Source organism: Melozone crissalis, unplaced genomic scaffold (genome assembly GCF_028551555.1).
Source record: "Melozone crissalis strain CALT ecotype California unplaced genomic scaffold, PUWL_Pcris_2 ptg000018l_1, whole genome shotgun sequence".
Taxonomy (NCBI): domain Eukaryota; kingdom Metazoa; phylum Chordata; class Aves; order Passeriformes; family Passerellidae; genus Melozone; species Melozone crissalis.
In genome coordinates, this window is record NW_026535796.1 from 11100340 (window position 1) to 11121373 (window position 21034).

The 21034-nt window shown below is 42.6% G+C and overlaps 1 protein-coding gene across 1 annotated transcript in view; it reads right to left on the reverse strand.

Moving 5' to 3' along the window:
• Window positions 1-1600: 1600 nt before the first annotated feature.
• The window catches only part of LOC128936422 (mucin-5AC-like), a 60145-nt gene continuing 40711 nt past the window's right edge, over window positions 1601-21034 (reverse strand). The window contains exons 24-39 of the mRNA XM_054275360.1: window positions 20223-20462; window positions 19418-19574; window positions 19126-19254; window positions 18653-18779; window positions 17914-17957; window positions 17626-17820; window positions 9105-16376; window positions 7974-8191; window positions 7342-7516; window positions 6115-6158; window positions 5139-5261; window positions 4947-5045; window positions 4413-4535; window positions 4035-4080; window positions 3515-3626; window positions 1601-1862 (exon numbers count right to left, since the gene is read on the reverse strand). Of these exons, the coding sequence (XP_054131335.1) occupies window positions 1601-1862; window positions 3515-3626; window positions 4035-4080; window positions 4413-4535; window positions 4947-5045; window positions 5139-5261; window positions 6115-6158; window positions 7342-7516; window positions 7974-8191; window positions 9105-16376; window positions 17626-17820; window positions 17914-17957; window positions 18653-18779; window positions 19126-19254; window positions 19418-19574; window positions 20223-20462 (9366 nt within the window). The remainder of the gene's footprint in view (window positions 1863-3514; window positions 3627-4034; window positions 4081-4412; window positions 4536-4946; window positions 5046-5138; window positions 5262-6114; window positions 6159-7341; window positions 7517-7973; window positions 8192-9104; window positions 16377-17625; window positions 17821-17913; window positions 17958-18652; window positions 18780-19125; window positions 19255-19417; window positions 19575-20222; window positions 20463-21034) is intronic.

The following is a 21034-nucleotide window of genomic DNA, read 5'->3' on the forward strand; positions in this document are numbered from 1 at the left end:
ATGTTTTTCTGGTTTAAATTTGTTACCTCTGTAATAGTCATCAGTTTAATGTGAAGTATTAAGTTGATTTAAAATGCTTAAAGCTTTTTTAAAAATTATTCTTTAAGTAGTTATAAAAGGGGGTAATGGTTACAAATTCCTGCCTGGTAGGCCAGGATACTCCTCTGCGACTGCCCCACCTTCCCAGGTGCCCGTGTCTAATAGGTACAAGGCTCTGCAAGGGGAAATGAAAGGATGAAGATAATGGTTCATCTCTGTAGGAAGATTCACTAAGGTGAAGGTCCCCTATGCGCAGTGTTGAAACTGCTTCCAGAAGGAAAGATGAGGCACTGGCACAGGAAACCCTCCAGTGAGGGGAACAGAAGGTCCAATTTCCTGGCAAGCCCCACTTCATAGGGAAGTCATCTGCTTCCCTGGGGCCTGGGTTACAGATGAGATGAGGAAACTTTCAGCTCTGGTACAGCCCTTGGATTATTATCCATTATTGCTTTCTCATGTAGGCAATTAGGAAGTTTGCAATATGAAGGCCAAGGACGATCAGAAGAGGTTTTGGGGCCTTGGGACACCTGGTTACTATGGGATCAGGAGCATGAGTAGTGTTCTTCTTTATCCTTCCAGTTGCAGGGAATGGTGAGGGAAGAAACAAGAAGAACCAGCAGATTGATACTTGGTGGCAACAGCTGGGTACACCTGTCTCAGACAAGAGAGAAGGATCTTTGCAGGGGGGTGCAGTGCTTGTTGAAAGAGCATTAAAGTGGATTGAAGGAGAAAAGAGCTAAACCCAGGCTTGCTGGACATAAGCCTGGTGGCCACCCAGCAGTGTTAGACCGATGGAATGGTAGCAAGATCCTCCACACTGCTTCATGATGTGAGTATGCTGGAGCACATTTGAAATACATACAGTACATGCAGCATGAGGAACAAACTAAAGGAGGTGGAAGTGAGCAGATAAGAGGAGCAAAGTTTTTCATCTTTTATGCCATTGGGAAGAGCTATTTTGACATTGGTGAAGGAATTTTACCTAGTTCACGAAGAGGGCTGTATTCCCAAAGACTGGTCGAGAATATACCCCTCTGAGTCAGAAAACTTCCTGATGCCATTCCATGGACTCACTGTCTTTTAGGTAAAGAAGATGGGTACTGAGCAGTCACAATAACTGAAAAGTACTTAAAGTTTTAGTGATCAAATAAAACAGCTTTGTCCCTGTTTTTGAGATGTGTTAGGACTAATATGTCTATAAAAAGAATATGCAATAATGCTTTCACTAGGATCAAGAAGTACAATGTCGTTGCAATGTTTTCTTGCTTTTTTTTTTAGAGGCTCTTGAATTCTTTTTTACCTCAAATATAGGTTTTGTGATAAAGCATGTGCTTGCATATTTCTGTAAGTTACATGAGGTATTTTGCAGTCATCTGGTTTTACTCTTCAATACTGTAACATTAAAAAAAAAACCCAAACACTGCAATTTAATTGACCTTTTTTTTAATTATTTTTACAAGTAAGTCATGAAAAAGGAATGTTAATGAAGGAGCACAATTTATTTTCAGGAAGACGTGATTCCAGCTTCTTTAGGGTCTCCCTTTTTCCAGTGATCATATCCTCAGCTGAGTTGCCATTGGGAACCAAGTGATACAGCCTGCTGCAATTGGGAGCCATATTTTCTAGATTGTTGGAATTGGGAGTCAGGTGCTGCAGTGGTTTCTGAAGGGCAAGCATTCACACACTGGCAGTTTTCCACGTAGAGATAGGTATAATTTATGCTGGTTCCATTTTGGCAAGTCAGGGTCACATCTCTTGTTTGGGTGCTGAGTTCCTGGCAGCAACCACACTCGTGTTCCATCTGGTTTGCTTCAAGAGAGTACCTGTGTTCCGCCAGGGGAAAAAATGCATCTTGTTAAAAACACTCAGAAAACCCCCTCAGTGATTTTTGTGTTTGGTTTGCTTTTGGGTTGGTTTTTTTTTTAATCCTTTTTTCCTCCTTGTCACACACACTTATGAAAGTGATTTTCGTTGTCTTCAATAGTAAAACTGTTCTTGCTTACATTGAATCCAATTCAATAATTCAATTCAGTGGAATCATATAAACACATTAACTTTGTTGCTGTTCTGCAATCATAGAACCATGTAGGTTGGAACAGACCTTTCTAATCGAGTCCCAGCACTACCCAGTCCACCACTAAACTGTGTCTCAAAGTGCTGCACCTGCATGTCTTTTAAATACTTGAAGGGATGATGACTGAACTGCTTCCCTCAACAATCTGTTCCAGTGCTTGACAACCATTTCAGTGAAGAAATATTTCCTAATATACAATCTAAACCCTTCCTGGTGCAACTTGAAACCATTTCCTCTCATCCTTTCACTTGTTACCTGGGAGAAGAGATGAACCCCCCCCCACTACATCCTCCTTTCAAGCAGTTGTAGAGAGTGTGAACATTTCCCCTGAGCCTCCTTTTCTCCAGGTTACACCTCCAATTCCCTCAGCTGCTCTTCAAGACTTGGGCTCCAGACCCTTCCCCAGCTCTTTTGCCCTTCTCTGGACATGCTTCAGTACCTCAATGTCTTTCCTTCAGTGAGAGGCCCAGAACTGGACACAGGACTCGAGGCATGGCCTCACTGTGGCCAAGTACATTGTCCTGGTCCTGCTGGCCATACTGTTGCTGATTCAGGCCGGGATGTTCTTGGTTGTCTTGGCCACCTGAGCACACATTGGCTCATGTCCAGCTGCTGTCACCAACATCCCCAGGTCCTTTTCCACAAGACAGCTTCCCAGCCCTTCTGCCTCAGCTGTCTGGGGTGGTTGTGGCCCAAGGGCAGGACACAGCACTAAGCCTCATTGAACCTCACACAATTATTGATAAAGATATACAACAGGACCGGCTGCAGCACTGAGCCCCAGGAAACACCACCGGTGACCATCCCCCAGCTGGACATAACTCCACTCAACATCACCCTCTGGACCTGGCCATCCAGGCCAGGAACAATTTTTTATGCAGTGAACAGTTCACCTGTCCAAGCTATGAGCTCCCAGCTTCTCCAGGAGAATGCTGTGGGAAGTGCTGTAAAAAACTTTATACAAGTCTGGGTAGACAATATCCACAGCCTTTTCCTCATCCCCTAAGTGGGTCACCCTGTCCTAGAGGGAGATCAGGTGGGTCAAGCAGCAGCTGCCTTTCCCGAACCCATCCCGGCTGGGCCTGATCCCCTTATTACCCTGTACGTACTCCATGATTACACTCAAGATAATCTGCTCTATATCCTTCCCTGGCACCAAGGTCAGGCTGACAGGCCTGTACTTGCCTGGATCCTCTCTCCAAACTTTACTGTAGATGAGCATCTCATTTGCTGGCCTGCAGCCAACTGGGACCTCCATAGTTAACCAGACTGTTGACAAATTATTGCAAGTAGCTTTGTGAGCACTTTCTCCAGCTCCCTCAGTACCCTTGCGTGATAAATTAACTTGACAGACCAGATAAAGGAAGCCACAGAGATGTTAAATGAATTTTTAGAACTTACATTGAGGAGCTAGGACAAGTTCCTTCACAGTATGAGACCTGAACAGGTCCAGAAGACTCACAGTCAGCATGGCGGATCACAGTTTCCTTGGTGTAAGGCTTGCAGGTTTTAGCTTCATAAAAAAGGGGGAGGAGAGAAAATATACTTCAGTTCTGTAGTTCTGAACTAAGGGAACTGTAAACCAGTTTCAAAGTGCTTGATGTCTGATTACTGAGAATCTGCAGTATGTGATGGGATGGGTACTGTGTAATTTATATGGAGTTGTCAGATTATTTGATTTTGGCTGTAAAGTGCCTTTGGAAGATAATGCAGAGGCTTGAGTATTGCTGGTTTGACTTGTGGTATTCAGTATCAGGAAAAAAATTGAGTTTTTCTTTTGAATAAACAGTAAAACACAAGATCTTCTTAAATAGACTATGTGAAAACAGGGTGAGTGAAGAATCTTTCCATCCACTCAAAGATAGTTACAGGTTGAACAGAGTGCTCTTCAGGCAGAACACATAAACACAGCATTACTTACGTTTACATATTTTGCAGCAGCCATCAGATGTAATCTCTGTTTCATCCTATGTAAAAGAAGGAGGATTTGTATTAGTACATGGTTGACAATCATGAGTAAGTATATTAGTTAGCACTACTGATACTGGGCAGAAGGCTTCTCTGGGATGAACCCTGAATGAAACAATGGATGTCTTACTGTCCTCACCACAGGAGTCTTCAATACTTGTAGCCTCATAAGAAAATACTATGCTTTTCTTATTATTAATCACAGAGCAAGCCTAGTTTCATTCTTAAGGCATTGCTGCAACTTCAGTGGAAGTGATTTGTTGTATTCTTCCTTGTCCCTCCTTGTTCATTTAAACTGAATTGAGTCAATGAAAGACTGATAAAAACTTACAGGATCACACTCTTCGGGGTCATGCTCAGGGCATACTCTTTTCGTTTGGACTGCAACAAACTGATCTTCAATTTTTTCACATTTGTAGTTGCTGCACTGATCGAGTGGCAGGATCTCATTAACCTAAGATAACATAATAAAAGCAAAAGTTGTTTTTTTTTCATTGTGATCAAGTATGTCTGAGCTAATTAAGTTCTCAGTCCTCAAAGATTCTCAGATGCTTCTGAACTTCTTTCAACTGGCAAAAATGAAATTCTACAAACTGTAGCTAGCTTGAAAGTTTAAATCCTGGCTCTGAACACTTAGACCATAAATTAGAAACCATTGCTCCATTAGCCACAAAAAATCGAGAATTTGATACCAAATATTGTTCAACTCAGAAAGCTGACACATTGTTTTTTGAAGTAATTTCAGTATTTTATTTTTACCAGTAAGGGACGTGAGTTGACTCTTAGCTGTTCTAACTTGTATGGGCTAACAGATAGATCTGAAAATAAAAAGAGTACTTACATTGAGGACGAAAAGAATACTTACATTGAGGACATGAACAGTGTTGTTACTGAGTTTGACTTTGCAAGCTACTTCAATACACTTCCCACAGCACTCTCCTTCCTCAATCATGTATTGGTAACCCTACTCAGAAAGAGATGAAAGAGAACGTATGTTGAATTGGTGATGGAGAATTCTAGTCTAGCTGACTGGGCAGCCTAGAGAACCTGAACTCACCAGTGGGCAAGATGTCTCACACTGAACTGTTTCACAATGCATAATGTTTGCATTAGTCTCTGGATCCTTCTCAGAACTGCAGGTACACTTCTTACATGAATCGATTACTACTGACTTTCCAACCTGCAAGACAGAAAAAAAAAACCTCAAAAAACATTCAGATGCCAACAGTTTCTGTGTCATATAAAGGCAGAGTTGGAAGCATTGCTGAGAACCATTGAGGTACGCAAGTATGACAGTTCTCAAATTCTTTGAACATAAAAATGTTTTGGCTTCATGCCTTGCAGGAAAGCTCATATTAAGGGGAAACCAAATGAAGCAATGTAAAAGGGAGCAGTAAATTATTACATTAAATTAAGATTGGTTTGTACTGTCTAATTATTTACCAGCTTTTTAATGCTCCATTTAAGAATACTTTTCCTCTATCAGTTATCTTCAGTGGTCATAAAACAATTATAATTTAAAAGCAGGGACTAAAATAGGCCTTTACATATGCAGATACCTAAGCAGAGATCTAAATTTACATATGGATTTTAGTCTTTCTGAAATGTATCCCCAAAGACTCCAGTGCTAATATTTAAATTATCAGTAAATGACCTAAGTACCAATTTTAGCAAAAGGGTTTAGGTATCAAATCAAAAATGTTAGCTTTGGTTTTTTAAGGTTTTCTGGGCTTATTTCAAAGAGCAATTGAGTTTGGGCTATTCATCAGATTGTCTGGCAAAGTCAGTGAGAGGAAGCTTAAAAAGAAAGTACATCATTAAAAATGGTACACTCTTCTTTTAATACTACTCTACGAGGAAGACTTCTGTGGCAAATTTGATTTTGACTCTAAATACCCAAACAACTTCCAGTTAAGGGCTAGAGAGAAAAACTCCCAAAAACACGTACTGGGAAAAGAACTTTCTCAAAGACTTATTTTGGTAGAAAGGATGTACTTTTCACTTCCAGCAATATACTGCCATATCATTCTTACCGTGTACAATGTTCCATTAATCACACAGACATCAGGTATTGGTTCTAAAAAACAAAACAAAAAATATTAATTCTAGAATAACTCAAATTGTGAGTCTTCCTGAGAATCCAAGATGTTACTAGGTTTTGTTAGTAGCACAGAGAGTATGGAAAACTTTAATTCAATCCCCATATGTGCTTAGACTTCATATATAGGGTAGCTAAATGTTTAAGCAAAGTTTCATCATTAAAATCAGCTGGAAGAGGTGGAGAGGAATGGCTTCAAACTTGAGCTATGCCTGAAAAATCCCTTTTTTGCCCTTTCATTATCTGGTTCAATTCAAATTAAATTAGTTGTTTCCTCTGGGAACCCTCGGCCTCCATGATAAACAAAGATGCTTCAGTTATTGATTCTTTATGACCTTTCAGAACATGTCTTGTATGGAAGATTGATACTGTGGAAAAAGGTATTCCTGCTAAGGTATTCCTACTAAAGGTATTCCTATATAATGTAAATCTGACAACATGGCAGAACCCATCTATGTCTTTCACAGAACAGCTTTAAACTTGCCTGTTCCTTTGTTTTGACTTTCCTTTTTCAGGCTTAATTTATGGGTACTTTTTTCTTTTTAGTCTTTTGCACAAGTATATGTACATAAAATATATGTATATAAAAGTGTATGTTTATAAATAAAAAATTATAGTTATATTAGTTTATTTTCATGAGCATCTGGCAAGAGTGTAAGTATAATTATTACTTTTCATACACTGTCAATTTAATTACTGATTACAATTCACTTTGTACTATTGCTTCCTGTTACTTGGTCTTGTAGTTGACTGTTAAGCTATTTAATGACTTATTCTTGTGTTTATGCATCTTAGTTTAGTTGCATTTAGACTAATGTTAATGTGCTCTAATGTTCCATTAGTAAGATGAAAAAAATGCATGGATAACATTTATAATTACAGGTACAAAGATAGTTGAGCTACATAGACCAGTGAATGTTCAAAATACTATTCTGCTCTCCCACCCATTCTCTTATTAAAGTTAAATGAAAATAACATTGTTTTTTTTTAAACAAAGCTTCAATGCATATTTAGCCAAAAATAATTTTGTTTTCATTGAGACAGAAAAATTTAAGAAATATTTTGCTGTTATTGTGATGCATTAAGAACTTCCTTAGATGTTAACGAAAGTGCAAATGTAATTGCCTGGAGTGGTATTTATAAATGTATTTTTAATACTTACTGCATTCAAATTCAGGACAACATGGGTCTTTTTGTGGTATTACAGCCATGGAAACAAATCCTAGGTCACAAGTTGTTTGCTGAGCTGTTTGGCATGGGAGTGGCTGGCATTGTGCAGTAGCAGTGAGGGAATCACAGACACATTTCTGGCATTCTTCTATCCACTCCTCTCCAGGCTGAAAATATGTAAATTATTTATTCTTAAATGCTCCTTTATCCTAGTTGTTCAGTTTTAATTTAAGATATACTCTCAAAATTAGTAGGAAATTCAGATTGTAGTTGTTTTAGTACATAATTTAAGAACGGGTATGCTAAGAATAACCACAGAATTTTCTTCTGCATAAAAAGAATGGTATTTTACATTTCACGGCTTGTCTACTTATGTCTATGAAATTTAAATGACTTTTATTTAAACCAAAAGTCTCTGCCATGGCCTTAGTGAGCTTTTCCACCAAGAGATTACTTAAAAGTCTGGTAATGCCAGGTTAAATAATTGTGTGCTGTCAGGTCATTTGTTACCTGACCAACTTTGTTATTGAGATACATAAATGTTGATTTGAATTGGCTGTTAAAGGACAGAAATTGGTCTGGTTTTGCAACAGTGGTATATTATAAAGTAGGGAGGGGAACCACCTTTCGTGCAGGATTGACATCAGTGCAGTTTCTTTCTACTGAAATTGTGGTGGTTGTTGCTGTGGTTGGTGAGGCAGCTTGTGATGTAGTTGAGGCGACTGAAGGAGCAGGAGTTGTCAGATGACATGGCCCGTAGAAGGGCTCAATCTCACATTCCTTGCTGCAAAGTGCATAAAAATTACAGCCAGCTCTATCTGTTCTGTTGTATACCACTTCCCCTGCAGATGAAAATTGGAAAAGAAATTACAAGGATGAAAATACATAGGGAGAAAAAACAAGAAAATATTGTGAAAATATTAAGTGTATTCATGTATAAAACATTCTACATTTAGATGACTTTGAGTGGTTATCTTTAATTGAATAGAGTCTTAAGGGTTTATATTGCTTATGAAATCTTTTATAATCATAAAATAAGACACTTACCAGGAGAAAATAAAGTTTCAAACACATGACAAAAGCATGGAGGTATTTTGCTGGATGTAACAGATGTGCTGGTGGAAGAACTGAAGGTTGCAGGAGTGCTTGTTGTAACATGGCTTGATTGTGATGTACCAGTTGAAGCTACTGTTGAGTACAAGTAATAATTTAGTTTGCAGGTACAGGATGTTGATCTAATAGTTTTAACACCTTCAAGAGGTCTATTCAACATTGTGGCAAATCGAGTGAACATGTTTCCTGCATTCAAATATTTGAGCTATTCATAAGTGGAGATCATAAGTGGAGATCATGGAAATTTTTTCATTGCACATTGAATAACACCTGGCCTTTGGCAAATCTGATGAGATTTACCTCTAACGTTTTGAAAAGTTTCAACTTTCCTCATTTAAGTAAGAATTAATACTATGAGGTTAACCAAGCTGACACATAAATACTAGTAACAAAGAGGGAGATTGATTGAAAATTGGTTTATGTGTTTTAAAGAATATAAATGGTCATAGATTCATATAATCACAAACTGGTTTAGGGAAAGAAGCCACAAAACACAAAGATGTGAATGTTGGTCTAAAGAAAATGATGGTTGTAAAATTTTAAAAAGTAGACAATGATATACCTGGGCAGACAGTAGTGCTGAAGAAAGCTGTTATAGCAGTATTTTCTACATTAGGAGAAAAGAATGCTATAAGAATTTACCTGTGGTAATTCCAGACTGAGGAAGAGTTGTAGTGAGCACAGATGAGGGGCCAGAAGTGGTTATTAATCTTATTTCAGGTGAAGTGGAGGCAGGGCTGGTGGTGGTAGTGATGATGGTGGTTTCCTCTCTACCTGAGCCTGTGGTGCTGGGGCCAGCTGCGGTGCCTGTGGTGGTTCTTATTTTAACTTCAGAGGGTGTTGTGGTTCTTATTTTAACTTCAGAGGGTGTTGTGGGAGATGTTGGAGCCTGGGTTGCCGCAGTGGAGGTTTCTCCTGGAGCAGAGGTGGCAGAGGCTCTTGTGGTGCTTCTCTCAGTAGTCCTGGAGGTGCTGGCAGTGCTGGTGGCAGGGGTAGGCACTGTTGTTGTGGGTGGGGTGATGGTGGTTGTACCTTCAGTCTGAGGGGGAGAGGTGCTGGTGGTGGTAGCAATGATGGTTGTTTCCTCTCCGGCTGAGCCTGTGGTGCTGGGGGCCACCGTTGTGCCAGTGGTGGTTTTCAATTTTATTTCAGGGGTGGAGGCAGCAATTGTTGATGTTGTTTGAATAGCAACAGTGGATAATACTGTTTGAAGAGTTTTTTCTGTAGATAGAGTGCTGCTTTCCCAGGTCGTCGTGGAGGTGCTGGCGGTGCTGGGGGCAGGGGTAGGCACTGTTGTTGTTGTTGGGATGATGATGGTTGTACCTTCAGTCTGAGGGTGAGAGGTGATGGTGGTGGTAGAGATGACAGTTGTTTCCTCTCTGGCTGAGCCTGTGGTACTGGGGCCAGCTGTGCTTCCTGTTGTGGTTTTTATTTTCATTGGCTCTGTGTATCTTGGGGTGACAATGGTGGTTCCTTGTGGTGAGAGGGTACTTGTTGTTCCTACGGTGGTTGTTATTACTTGCTGTGGAAGTGTGGGGAGAGCAGTTGGTGTTGCTGCAGGTCGTGTTTCTATTGTGGTGGTTTCTGCTGGGATGTGTGTTGTGGAGGTGCTTACAGTGGTTGCTGCGGTTGGTACTGTTGTCTGGCAGTGTTTTCGGTCACAGCACAGCACTGAGACCTCGTAGTCAAAGCACGTGGGGTACTTGAGAGTCTGGTCCTTATTTCTGCACACAAGCCCCCTGTCAAGGCTGCAGTCAAATTTCTGTTCCATTATTTTTACAATTGAGTCAGGGTAGTCTTTAGCTCGGCACTTGATGTCTTGAGGCTTATCACACAGCTCATACCCAGCAGCTCTGATGTTTTCAAATGTCTCTGAATCTCCATTTTCACTGCCTGGAGTAGGGGAGTCCACATTAAACCACTGTGTCCAGGCACAGCGCTCCACCACGCAGTTGTCTGTGCTATTGGAGATGCGGATTGTGGTGGTGGCTGGCGTGGGCCAAGTTGTTGTGGGTGGCGTGCTGATGGTTGCGCTGAGGCCAGCTGTGGTTCCTGTGGTGGTTCTTATTTTAACTTCAGAGGGTGTTGTGGGAGATGTTGTAGTCTCGGTCACCACAGTGGAGGTTTCTCGTGGAGCAGATGTGGCAGAGGCTCTTGTGGTGCTTCCTGCAGTGGTCCTGGAGGTGCTGGCAGTGCTGGTGGCTGGGGTAGGCACTGTTGTTGTGGGTGGGGTGATGGTTGTCGTTCCTTCAGTCTGAGGGGGAGATGTGCTGGTGGTGGTAGCGATGATGGTTGTTTCCGGTCCGGCTGAGCCTGTGGTGCTGGGGCCAGCTGTGGATCCTGTGGTGGTTCTTATTTTAACTTCAGAGGGTGTTGTGGGAGATGTTGGAGCAAGGGTTGCTGCAGTGGATGTTTCTCCTGGAGCAGATGTGGCAGAGGTTCTTGTGGTGCTTCTCTCGGTAGTCCTGGAGGTGCTGGCAGTGCTGGTGGCTGGTGTGGGCTCTCTTGTTTTTGGGATGATAATGGTTGTACCTTCAGTCTGAGGGGGAGATGTGCTGGTGGTGGTAGCGATGATGGTTGTTTCCTGTCCGGCTGAGCCTGTGGTGCTGGGGCCAGCTGTGGATCCTGTGGTGGTTCTTATTTTAACTTCAGAGGGCGTTGTGAGAGATGTTGTAGTCTCGGTCACCACAGTGGAGGTTTCTCGTGGAGCAGATGTGGCAGAGGCTCTTGTGGTGCTTCCTGCAGTGGTCCTGGACGTGCTGGCAGTGCTGGTGGCTGGGGTAGGCACTGTTGTTGTGGGTGGGGTGATGGTTGTCGTTCCTTCAGTCTGAGGGGGAGATGTGCTGGTGGTGGTAGCGATGATGGTTGTTTCCTGTCCGGCTGAGCCTGTGGTGCTGGGGCCAGCTGTGGATCCTGTGGTGGTTCTTATTTTAACTTCAGAGGGTGTTGTGGGAGATGTTGGAGCCTGGGTTGCCGCAGTGGATGTTTCTCCTGGAGCAGATGTGGCAGAGGTTCTTGTGGTGCTTCTCTCGGTAGTCCTGGAGGTGCTGGCAGTGCTGGTGGCTGGTGTGGGCTCTCTTGTTTTTGGGATGATGATGGTTGTACCTTCAGTCTGAGGGGGAGATGTGCTGGTGGTGGTAGCGATGATGGTTGTTTCCTGTCCGGCTGAGCCTGTGGTGCTGGGGCCAGCTGTGGATCCTGTGGTGGTTCTTATTTTAACTTCAGAGGGCGTTGTGAGAGATGTTGTAGTCTCGGTCACCACAGTGGAGGTTTCTCGTGGAGCAGATGTGGCAGAGGCTCTTGTGGTGCTTCCTGCAGTGGTCCTGGACGTGCTGGCAGTGCTGGTGGCTGGGGTAGGCACTGTTGTTGTGGGTGGGGTGATGGTTGTTGTTCCTTCAGTCTGAGGGGGAGATGTGCTGGTGGTGGTAGCGATGATGGTTGTTTCCTGTCCGGCTGAGCCTGTGGTGCTGGGGCCAGCTGTGGATCCTGTGGTGGTTCTTATTTTAACTTCAGAGGGTGTTGTGGGAGATGTTGGAGCCTGGGTTGCCGCAGTGGATGTTTCTCCTGGAGCAGATGTGGCAGAGGTTCTTGTGGTGCTTCTCTCGGTAGTCCTGGAGGTGCTGGCAGTGCTGGTGGCTGGTGTGGGCTCTCTTGTTTTTGGGATGATGATGGTTGTACCTTCAGTCTGAGGGGGAGATGTGCTGGTGGTGGTAGCAATGATGGTTGTTTCCTGTCCGGCTGAGCCTGTGGTGCTGGGGCCAGCTGTGGATCCTGTGGTGGTTCTTATTTTAACTTCAGAGGGCGTTGTGAGAGATGTTGTAGTCTCGGTCACCACAGTGGAGGTTTCTCGTGGAGCAGATGTGGCAGAGGCTCTTGTGGTGCTTCCTGCAGTGGTCCTGGACGTGCTGGCAGTGCTGGTGGCTGGGGTAGGCACTGTTGTTGTGGGTGGGGTGATGGTTGTCGTTCCTTCAGTCTGAGGGGGAGATGTGCTGGTGGTGGTAGCGATGATGGTTGTTTCCTGTCCGGCTGAGCCTGTGGTGCTGGGGCCAGCTGTGGATCCTGTGGTGGTTCTTATTTTAACTTCAGAGGGCGTTGTGAGAGATGTTGTAGTCTCGGTCACCACAGTGGAGGTTTCTCCTGGAGCAGATGTGGCAGAGGCTCTTGTGGTGCTTCCTGCAGTGGTCCTGGAGGTGCTGGCAGTGCTGGTGGCTGGGGTAGGCACTGTTGTTGTGGGTGGGGTGATGGTTGTCGTTCCTTCAGTCTGAGGGGGAGATGTGCTGGTGGTGGTAGCGATGATGGTTGTTTCCTGTCCGGCTGAGCCTGTGGTGCTGGGGCCAGCTGTGGATCCTGTGGTGGTTCTTATTTTAACTTCAGAGGGTGTTGTGGGAGATGTTGGAGCCTGGGTTGCCGCAGTGGATGTTTCTCCTGGAGCAGATGTGGCAGAGGTTCTTGTGGTGCTTCTCTCGGTAGTCCTGGAGGTGCTGGCAGTGCTGGTGGCTGGTGTGGGCTCTCTTGTTTTTGGGATGATGATGGTTGTACCTTCAGTCTGAGGGGGAGATATGCTGGTGGTGGTGGCGATGATGGTTGTTTCCTGTCCGGCTGAGCCTGTGGTGCTGGAGCCAGCTGTGGATCCTGTGGTGGTTCTTATTTTAACTTCAGAGGGTGTTGTGAGAGATGTTGTAGTCTCGGTCACCACAGTGGAGGTTTCTCGTGGAGCAGATGTGGCAGAGGCTCTTGTGGTGCTTCCTGCAGTGGTCCTGGACGTGCTGGCAGTGCTGGTGGCTGGGGTAGGCACTGTTGTTGTGGGTGGGGTGATGGTTGTCGTTCCTTCAGTCTGAGGGGGAGATGTGCTGGTGGTGGTAGCGATGATGGTTGTTTCCTGTCCGGCTGAGCCTGTGGTGCTGGGGCCAGCTGTGGATCCTGTGGTGGTTCTTATTTTAACTTCAGAGGGTGTTGTGGGAGATGTTGGAGCCTGGGTTGCCGCAGTGGATGTTTCTCCTGGAGCAGATGTGGCAGAGGTTCTTGTGGTGCTTCTCTCGGTAGTCCTGGAGGTGCTGGCAGTGCTGGTGGCTGGTGTGGGCTCTCTTGTTTTTGGGATGATGATGGTTGTACCTTCAGTCTGAGGGGGAGATGTGCTGGTGGTGGTGGCGATGATGGTTGTTTCCTTTCCAGCTGAGCCTGTGGTGCTGGGGCCAGCTGTGGATCCTGTGGTGGTTCTTATTTTAACTTCAGAGGGCGTTGTGAGAGATGTTGTAGTCTCGGTCACCACAGTGGAGGTTTCTCGTGGAGCAGATGTGGCAGAGGCTCTTGTGGTGCTTCCTGCAGTGGTCCTGGACGTGCTGGCAGTGCTGGTGGCTGGGGTAGGCACTGTTGTTGTGGGTGGGGTGATGGTTGTCGTTCCTTCAGTCTGAGGGGGAGATGTGCTGGTGGTGGTAGCGATGATGGTTGTTTCCTGTCCGGCTGAGCCTGTGGTGCTGGGGCCAGCTGTGGATCCTGTGGTGGTTCTTATTTTAACTTCAGAGGGTGTTGTGGGAGATGTTGGAGCCTGGGTTGCCGCAGTGGATGTTTCTCCTGGAGCAGATGTGGCAGAGGTTCTTGTGGTGCTTCTCTCGGTAGTCCTGGAGGTGCTGGCAGTGCTGGTGGCTGGTGTGGGCTCTCTTGTTTTTGGGATGATGATGGTTGTACCTTCAGTCTGAGGGGGAGATGTGCTGGTGGTGGTGGCGATGATGGTTGTTTCCTTTCCAGCTGAGCCTGTGGTGCTGGGTCCAGCTGTGGATCCTGTGGTGGTTCTTATTTTAACTTCAGAGGGTGTTGTGGGAGATGTTGGAGCCTGGGTTGCCACAGTGGAGGTTTCTCCTGAAGCAGAGGTGGCAGAGGGTCTTGCAGTGCTTCCTGCAGTGGTCCTGGAGGTGCTGGCAGTGCTGGTGGCTGGGGTAGGCACTGTTGTTGTGGGTGGGGTGATGGTGGTTGTACCTTCAGTCTGAGGGGGAGAGGTGCTGGTGGTGGTAGCAATGATGGTTGTTTCCTCTCCGGCTGAGCCTGTGGTGCTGGGCCCCACTGTGGTGGTTCTTATTTTAACTCTGGACGTTGTTGTGAGAGGTTTTGTAGTCTGGGTTGCTGCAGTGGTAGTTTCTTCTGGAGCAGATGTGGCAGAGGCTCCTGTGGTGCTTCCTGCAGTGGTCCTGGAGGTGCTGGCAGTGCTTGTGGCTGGTGTGGGCTCTCTTGTTGTGGTTGGGGTGATGATGGTTGTGCCTTCAGTCTGAGGGGTAGATGTGCTGGTGGTCGTAGAGATGATGGTTGTTTCCTGTCCAGCTGAGCTCTTGGTACTGGGGATAGCCGTGTTGCCTGTTGTGGTTTTTAATTTCATCGGCTCTGTGTATCTTGGGGTGATGATGGTGGTTCCTTGTGGTGAGAGGGTACTTGTTGTTCCTACGGTGGTTGTTATTACTTGCTGTGAGTGTGTGGGGAGAGCAGTTGGTGTTGCTGCAGGTCGTGTTTCTATTGTGGTGGTTTCTGCTGGGATGTGTGTTGTGGAGGTGCTTACAGTGGTTGCTGTGGTTGGTACTGTTGTCTGGCAGTGTTTTCGGTCACAGCACAGCACTGAGACCTCGTAGTCAAAGCACGTGGGGTACTTGAGAGTCTGGTCCTTATTTCTGCACACAAGCCCCCTGTCAAGGCTGCAGTCAAATTTCTGTTCCATTATTTTTACAATTGAGTCAGGGTAGTCTTTAGCTCGGCACTTGATGTCTTGAGGCTTATCACACAGCTCATACCCAGCAGCTCTGATGTTTTCAAATGTCTCTGAATCTCCATTTTCACTGCCTGGAGTAGGGGAGTCCACATTAAACCACTGTGTCCAGGCACAGCGCTCCACCACGCAGTTGTCTGTGCTATTGGAGATGCGGATTGTGGTGGTGGCTGGCGTGGGCCAAGTTGTTGTGGGTGGCGTGCTGATGGTTGCGCTGAGGCCAGCTGTGGTTCCTGTGGTGGTTCTTATTTTAACTTCAGAGGGTGTTGTGGGAGATGTTGTAGTCTCGGTCACCACAGTGGAGGTTTCTCGTGGAGCAGATGTGGCAGAGGCTCTTGTGGTGCTTCTCTCGGTAGTCCTGGAGGTGCTGGCAATGCTTGTGGCTGGCGTGGGCTCTCTTGTTGTTGTTGGGATGATGATGGTTGTACCTTCAGTCTGAGGGGGAGATGTGCTGGTGGTGGTAGCGATGATGGTTGTTTCCTCTGTCGCTGAACCCGTGGTGCTGGGGCCAGCTGTGGATCCTGTGGTGGTTTGTATTTTAACTTCAGAGGGCGTTGTAAGAGATGTTGTAGTCTCAGTCACCACAGTGGAGGTTCCTGCTGTCGTAGTTGTGATTTGGTATCCTGTTGTTGAGACTTGGGTTGTCGTTGCTGTTACTGATGTTTCACTCTGAGGAGTCGTTCTGTCTCGTTCCCTTGTTGGTGTTGTCGTTACTTCACTTTCTTGTTTTTGTGTTGTTGGTATTATTGTTGTCTGTACTTTAAATGGTGTTGATTCTACAGCAGTAGTTGTGAATTCTCTTGTGGTTGTGGGTGTTGTAGTTTGTGCTTCTGAACATGGTATGTATCTGCAGCATGATATTCTGATTTCATAATTATAGCACTGCTTGGATTCTTGGTCCTGGTTATTGCATATTAATCCTCTGCTTTGACTACACTCTATTGTTTGGTTAAGGTTGGTAATTTCAGTATCTGGGTGTTCTTTGGCTCTGCATTGAACATCGCTTGGGTTTGTACAGACACTGTATCCTTTATCCTTGAGATTTTGATATGTTTCATAATCTCCACTGTCCTCTTTCTTTTCAGGCTGAGTGGAATCATACCATTCTGACCACACACAGACATTTTTCACACATACAGTTGTCACTGGTGTTGCAGTTGTAATTTCTGTAATTGAAAGGAGGAAACATAAGTCTTGTCTGTCCTTATTAGAGTTCTAGGAAGAAATTATTCATCTTCCATACCTTTTTATTATTGTAAATATTTTTAATATTATGTAATATTTTAATTTTAATGAACTTGCTTAGGCAGTCTCAAATTTAATTTCTAAAGTAGGTTTTGACTTTTTGCCTTATTATTGTAGAGATAGTTTCTTTGACATCTATTAAAGATTTGTAGCTAAATATAGGTAATCTGCTATCCTTTGCACAGTATGTCACTGCTTAGATAATACGTCTCACAATTGCTTTGGTATAAGTAGAGGAGGTTTTATTTCTTTGGTATTATCTCTGTATTTATTTACACCTAACTGCATAACCACACAGACTTTAAAATATTTTGACTAGTTAATGACTTTTCTACTTAGTTCAATATTACCACATGTAACATATTTATAAATATAAAATATATACTTAACATATGTGTATTTTATATGTAGTACATTATAATAGAGAATACACATATACTATATATGAAATATATAATCTAATAGGTAAAAGGTATTTTCTATGTATTTTAATAAGACTTCATATTCCTGGCATTATGAAGATAACCATGTGTAATAGATATTACTTTCTCAATATGAATGTTACTTAATAGAAGACTTAAATTTGAATATTTAGTTCTTGCTGTAGTATAATTTTGTGGACATGTTTCTCACAATTACTCAGAATTTGGTCATTGTAATTAATTAACAGCAGGAATAATATAGCAGTGTACTCCAGGAGTAGAAGGAAACTGTTGATTTGGGTATTAAACAGAATTAGGAAAGGTTCCAAAGAATGGTTATAAATAGTTTAAAGACTCCCTCAAAATAAATTTCTTATGTGCTCACTAATTTAAGAAATGGCAGCAACTTTCATGTTTTCAGAAGTTGGTCTAGAACTGCTGGGGGTTTTTGCAAGGAAATTAGAAGATTCTCCAGGTTGCAGTGATTAATAAACTCTATTAATTTTTCCCTAAGGATCACCATGGTAAAACAGAGGAAACTGAGTTTGTAAGAAATGGTGTATTCATTTCTACATCCTTAACTATTCTTTTTCAACTGAAGCGGCCAGGTGAGTTGGCAGCTCCAGTAGAAGTCAATAGTTTCAAGTAAAATTATATACCATTAACTGATGAAAAGGTCCTGCCTTTCAGGTAATTTTTAGTCACTTACAGAGATTTTGGAATTATTTTAAAGATTATTTATGCATACCTGAAGCAGTAGTTGTGGGCTGACTTGTGGAAAATGTAAATGGGGTTGTTGTAAAAATGCCACATTTAAAGATGTTTCTGCTTATTGTTCCATTGACATCGCATGTTGCACTGAAACACCATCCAGTTCCATCTGTGGTGTTGTAGATGAGTTCACCATATTTATAGCTATTCTCTTCATAAATGCAGTTGCAGGCTGTAATTTAGAAGTTTATTGTCAGTTCAGACATCTATGAAAAGACAGCATCCAATACTTCTTTTTCTAAATAATTTTTCTTAGCTGTCTTACCTTTATCATCGAACTTGCACTGTAAACCTTCTGATGTGCACTCACTGAAACAGAAAGCATAAAAACCCATCTATTTTGTGATTGTGATGTAATTTTATTAGTCATCTTTCTGAAAGATACTGGCATCAAAAGTCAAGGCACTTTTGTGTTTATTCCTAGAGCTTTCTGTTCATTTTGGCTCCTTTTTTGCCATTATTTTCCAAAACCTTCCTTTATATTAAACTCAAACATATAAACAGGAGTGAAGTTAAATATTATGCAAAATTATGGGTAGAAGTCTTAAGGCAGACTTTCCCTTTTTCCTTAGTATCACTTTCCTTGCATTTGCAGTATTTTTGTACTAAAATAGATGGCTAAAAGGGTGAGTCTCTATGCTCAAATAATGCAAGTATGTTGCAAAATCCTTGGATGCAGGCCACCAATAAATATCTTTACTCATGGCACAACATTTTTCCTGCCACAGGAATGTGAAATAAAGACAGCCTAGTCATAAAGGACTTGTTCTTGATGCATCTTAATGCTGAGGATTTACAATACAATCAAAAATAAATTCATAAAAACATAAAATCATGTAAAGCTTTCTTATTAATGTAGTAGGAAAACTGGCATTAGATTGTAAGGCATTATTTCATCACAGATAGCATGAACTGATCTTGCACGTAACAGGAACATACAACTTCTCCCTTGAGTTTTGATCATTTTTCCTTGTATAAGATGAGGTTGGTATGTTAAGTCTTACCATATACTACATTCATCTCGCTGATATATCTTTCCATCTTCATCATCATAACAGTCACAGAGACTAACACACTTCATCTGATCCTCATGAAAATATGGCTTGTCAGGTGGGCAGTTAGGGTAGCAGCCTGAAGGTGGAAAAGGTAAGAATGAGATGCAGTCACCAAAGGTTTTATTTGCACCAAATGCATTTGCAGGTCTTGTTTTTAATTGTCATCATGTTTCTACTTTATGTTTTGGAATAGCTCTAGGAAGAAATGCAGAGTTACTAGCATCAGCAAAACCCATCCATAAGAACTTAGTCCTAGAGATCTTATTCCAGTTTCCATAATCTGTTTCCATTCATGTGGATGTAATGATACTAGAGAAAATTCAATTGTGCAAATGCAGTTGATGGAGGAAATATACTTCTTCACAGACAATTTAAAATATAGCAATATGTACCCACTAGGAGGTACTTGCAGCTATTTTTACCTTCTAAACCTGGCAGGTCATTGAGACATTTTCCACTTGGGTTCTTACAGGTCTTCATACAGGAAGCACCACAAGGCTTATAGTGCCATTCACATTCTCCTTGCTGATTGTAGTAATCACAGAACAGTGCTGAGGAGAAACAGAAAGTTGAACATATTCAGGGAAAGGAAAAAAAAAAGATCAAAGAGCTTAAGCATGAAAAATTGACACAGTGAGATAGATATTAATGCACATATGTAAGATACTATACACTTAGCTGCACTTTGAGAAAGGTTTATGACATAAAACTTACGACAAATTGTTGGGCTTCTCCAGGCTATGCATACACCAACTTCACTGCATGCTTGAGCATAGGCAGCTACTGCTGTACAAAAGCAATCACAGTCTCCTCCAGTGTCACAGGCACAAGCATCTGTCACACATGCTTGGTAATATTTTGCTGGTTCAACCTGTTATTACAGGAAATATAATATTATGCATCCTGACTTCTAAGTGATTTCTTACCTTTGCTAGAGTAGTTTTCTTACAATTGTAGTATCCCAGAGGAAAGGCCTAAATTGGTCATTTCTTTTTCTTTTGTTAAACACTGTAAGACACCTGAGGTGATGCCAAATGATACGTCCAAATCATGTATTGCCAGATTTTTAGAAACCTAGACTTGTATCCTGGTGTAAGATTAGATTAATTTTCAAAAAAAATATTAGGCAACTGCACAATTACCTGACAACATTTGTTATGTACTTAGTGTCAGGTAAAGGTTATGCTGATATTTCATTCCTGTATTATTATTTCATTGAGCTTGCCTTCTCTACCTGGTATATGAGAATTTTTATTCAAGTCAGGCTGCAAGGAAATTCATAGTAATTATGAAATTATTATTTTGTTGTTATTTTTCTTTTTTAAATGCCTTTTTATTTCTTACAAGTAGGAACTATATATCTGTCCCATTGAGGGCGATTCAGACTGGAGTTTTCCTGGCACAATTTGAAGCGAAACATATTGATAAACAAGGCATGCATGTTAAAACCTATGAGAATAGCACCTTCATCAACCCACAGGCTTAGTTTTCCCACAGTAAATGTCTGCCCTGGTAATACCTGAGAGTGACAGGCAGCAAAGACATTGCTGTTGATGATGCTACACTGCTTCTCTGACCAGGACTTCCGATAAGGGTTGGTAGAACATGGGTCCTTGACACTGGCAGCATCAGGGCACGTAGAGGATACTTTCCAGCTGTTTCCAAACTCTAGGACATTCTCTACTACAGACTGACTCCTTGTAGTAAAGTCATTGACGCTGTTGCCATCATAATTTCCACAGAGACCACAGACCTGGCCCTGCAAAAGACATAAATAAAAGAATAATGGATGTGAGAAAACTTGAAACAAAGTCTGAGACTGAAAGAATACTTGAAATCCATCTCTTAGAATAGTGGCATTCCATTCTATCAGTCCTAAACATCTTCATACTCTGGAATAGAGGAACAGAATATGACCACTACAGCTAGAAGGATACTGTTGTTAACTTTTTTCTTTTAAATATGAATAATAAAACCATCTTTGTAGTCATAACCTTCTGTCTTTGAGGTATATTTTTAACAAGGAAGTGAGGACTTACAGCTGATTAAGCTTTTCATTTAAGCCTTGTTTTGTACAATAGCTATGCATATAAAAACAACCTTCTAACTAGTAAGTACTAACAGTTCAGCCACCTAATCTATTAATTGAGTCTTTACCATTAAGTCTGCTCACTGGTATATAAAGAAATTGTATTTTCCTTGTGCATCCAGAAATATCACTCATTCCGAATGTATGGATCTGTACAACTGTGAGAGGCTACAATACATGCTTTTTCTATGAAACTAAGGTGCATACTTTCCATATTACTACTATTTTTTAAAAGTGCTGGT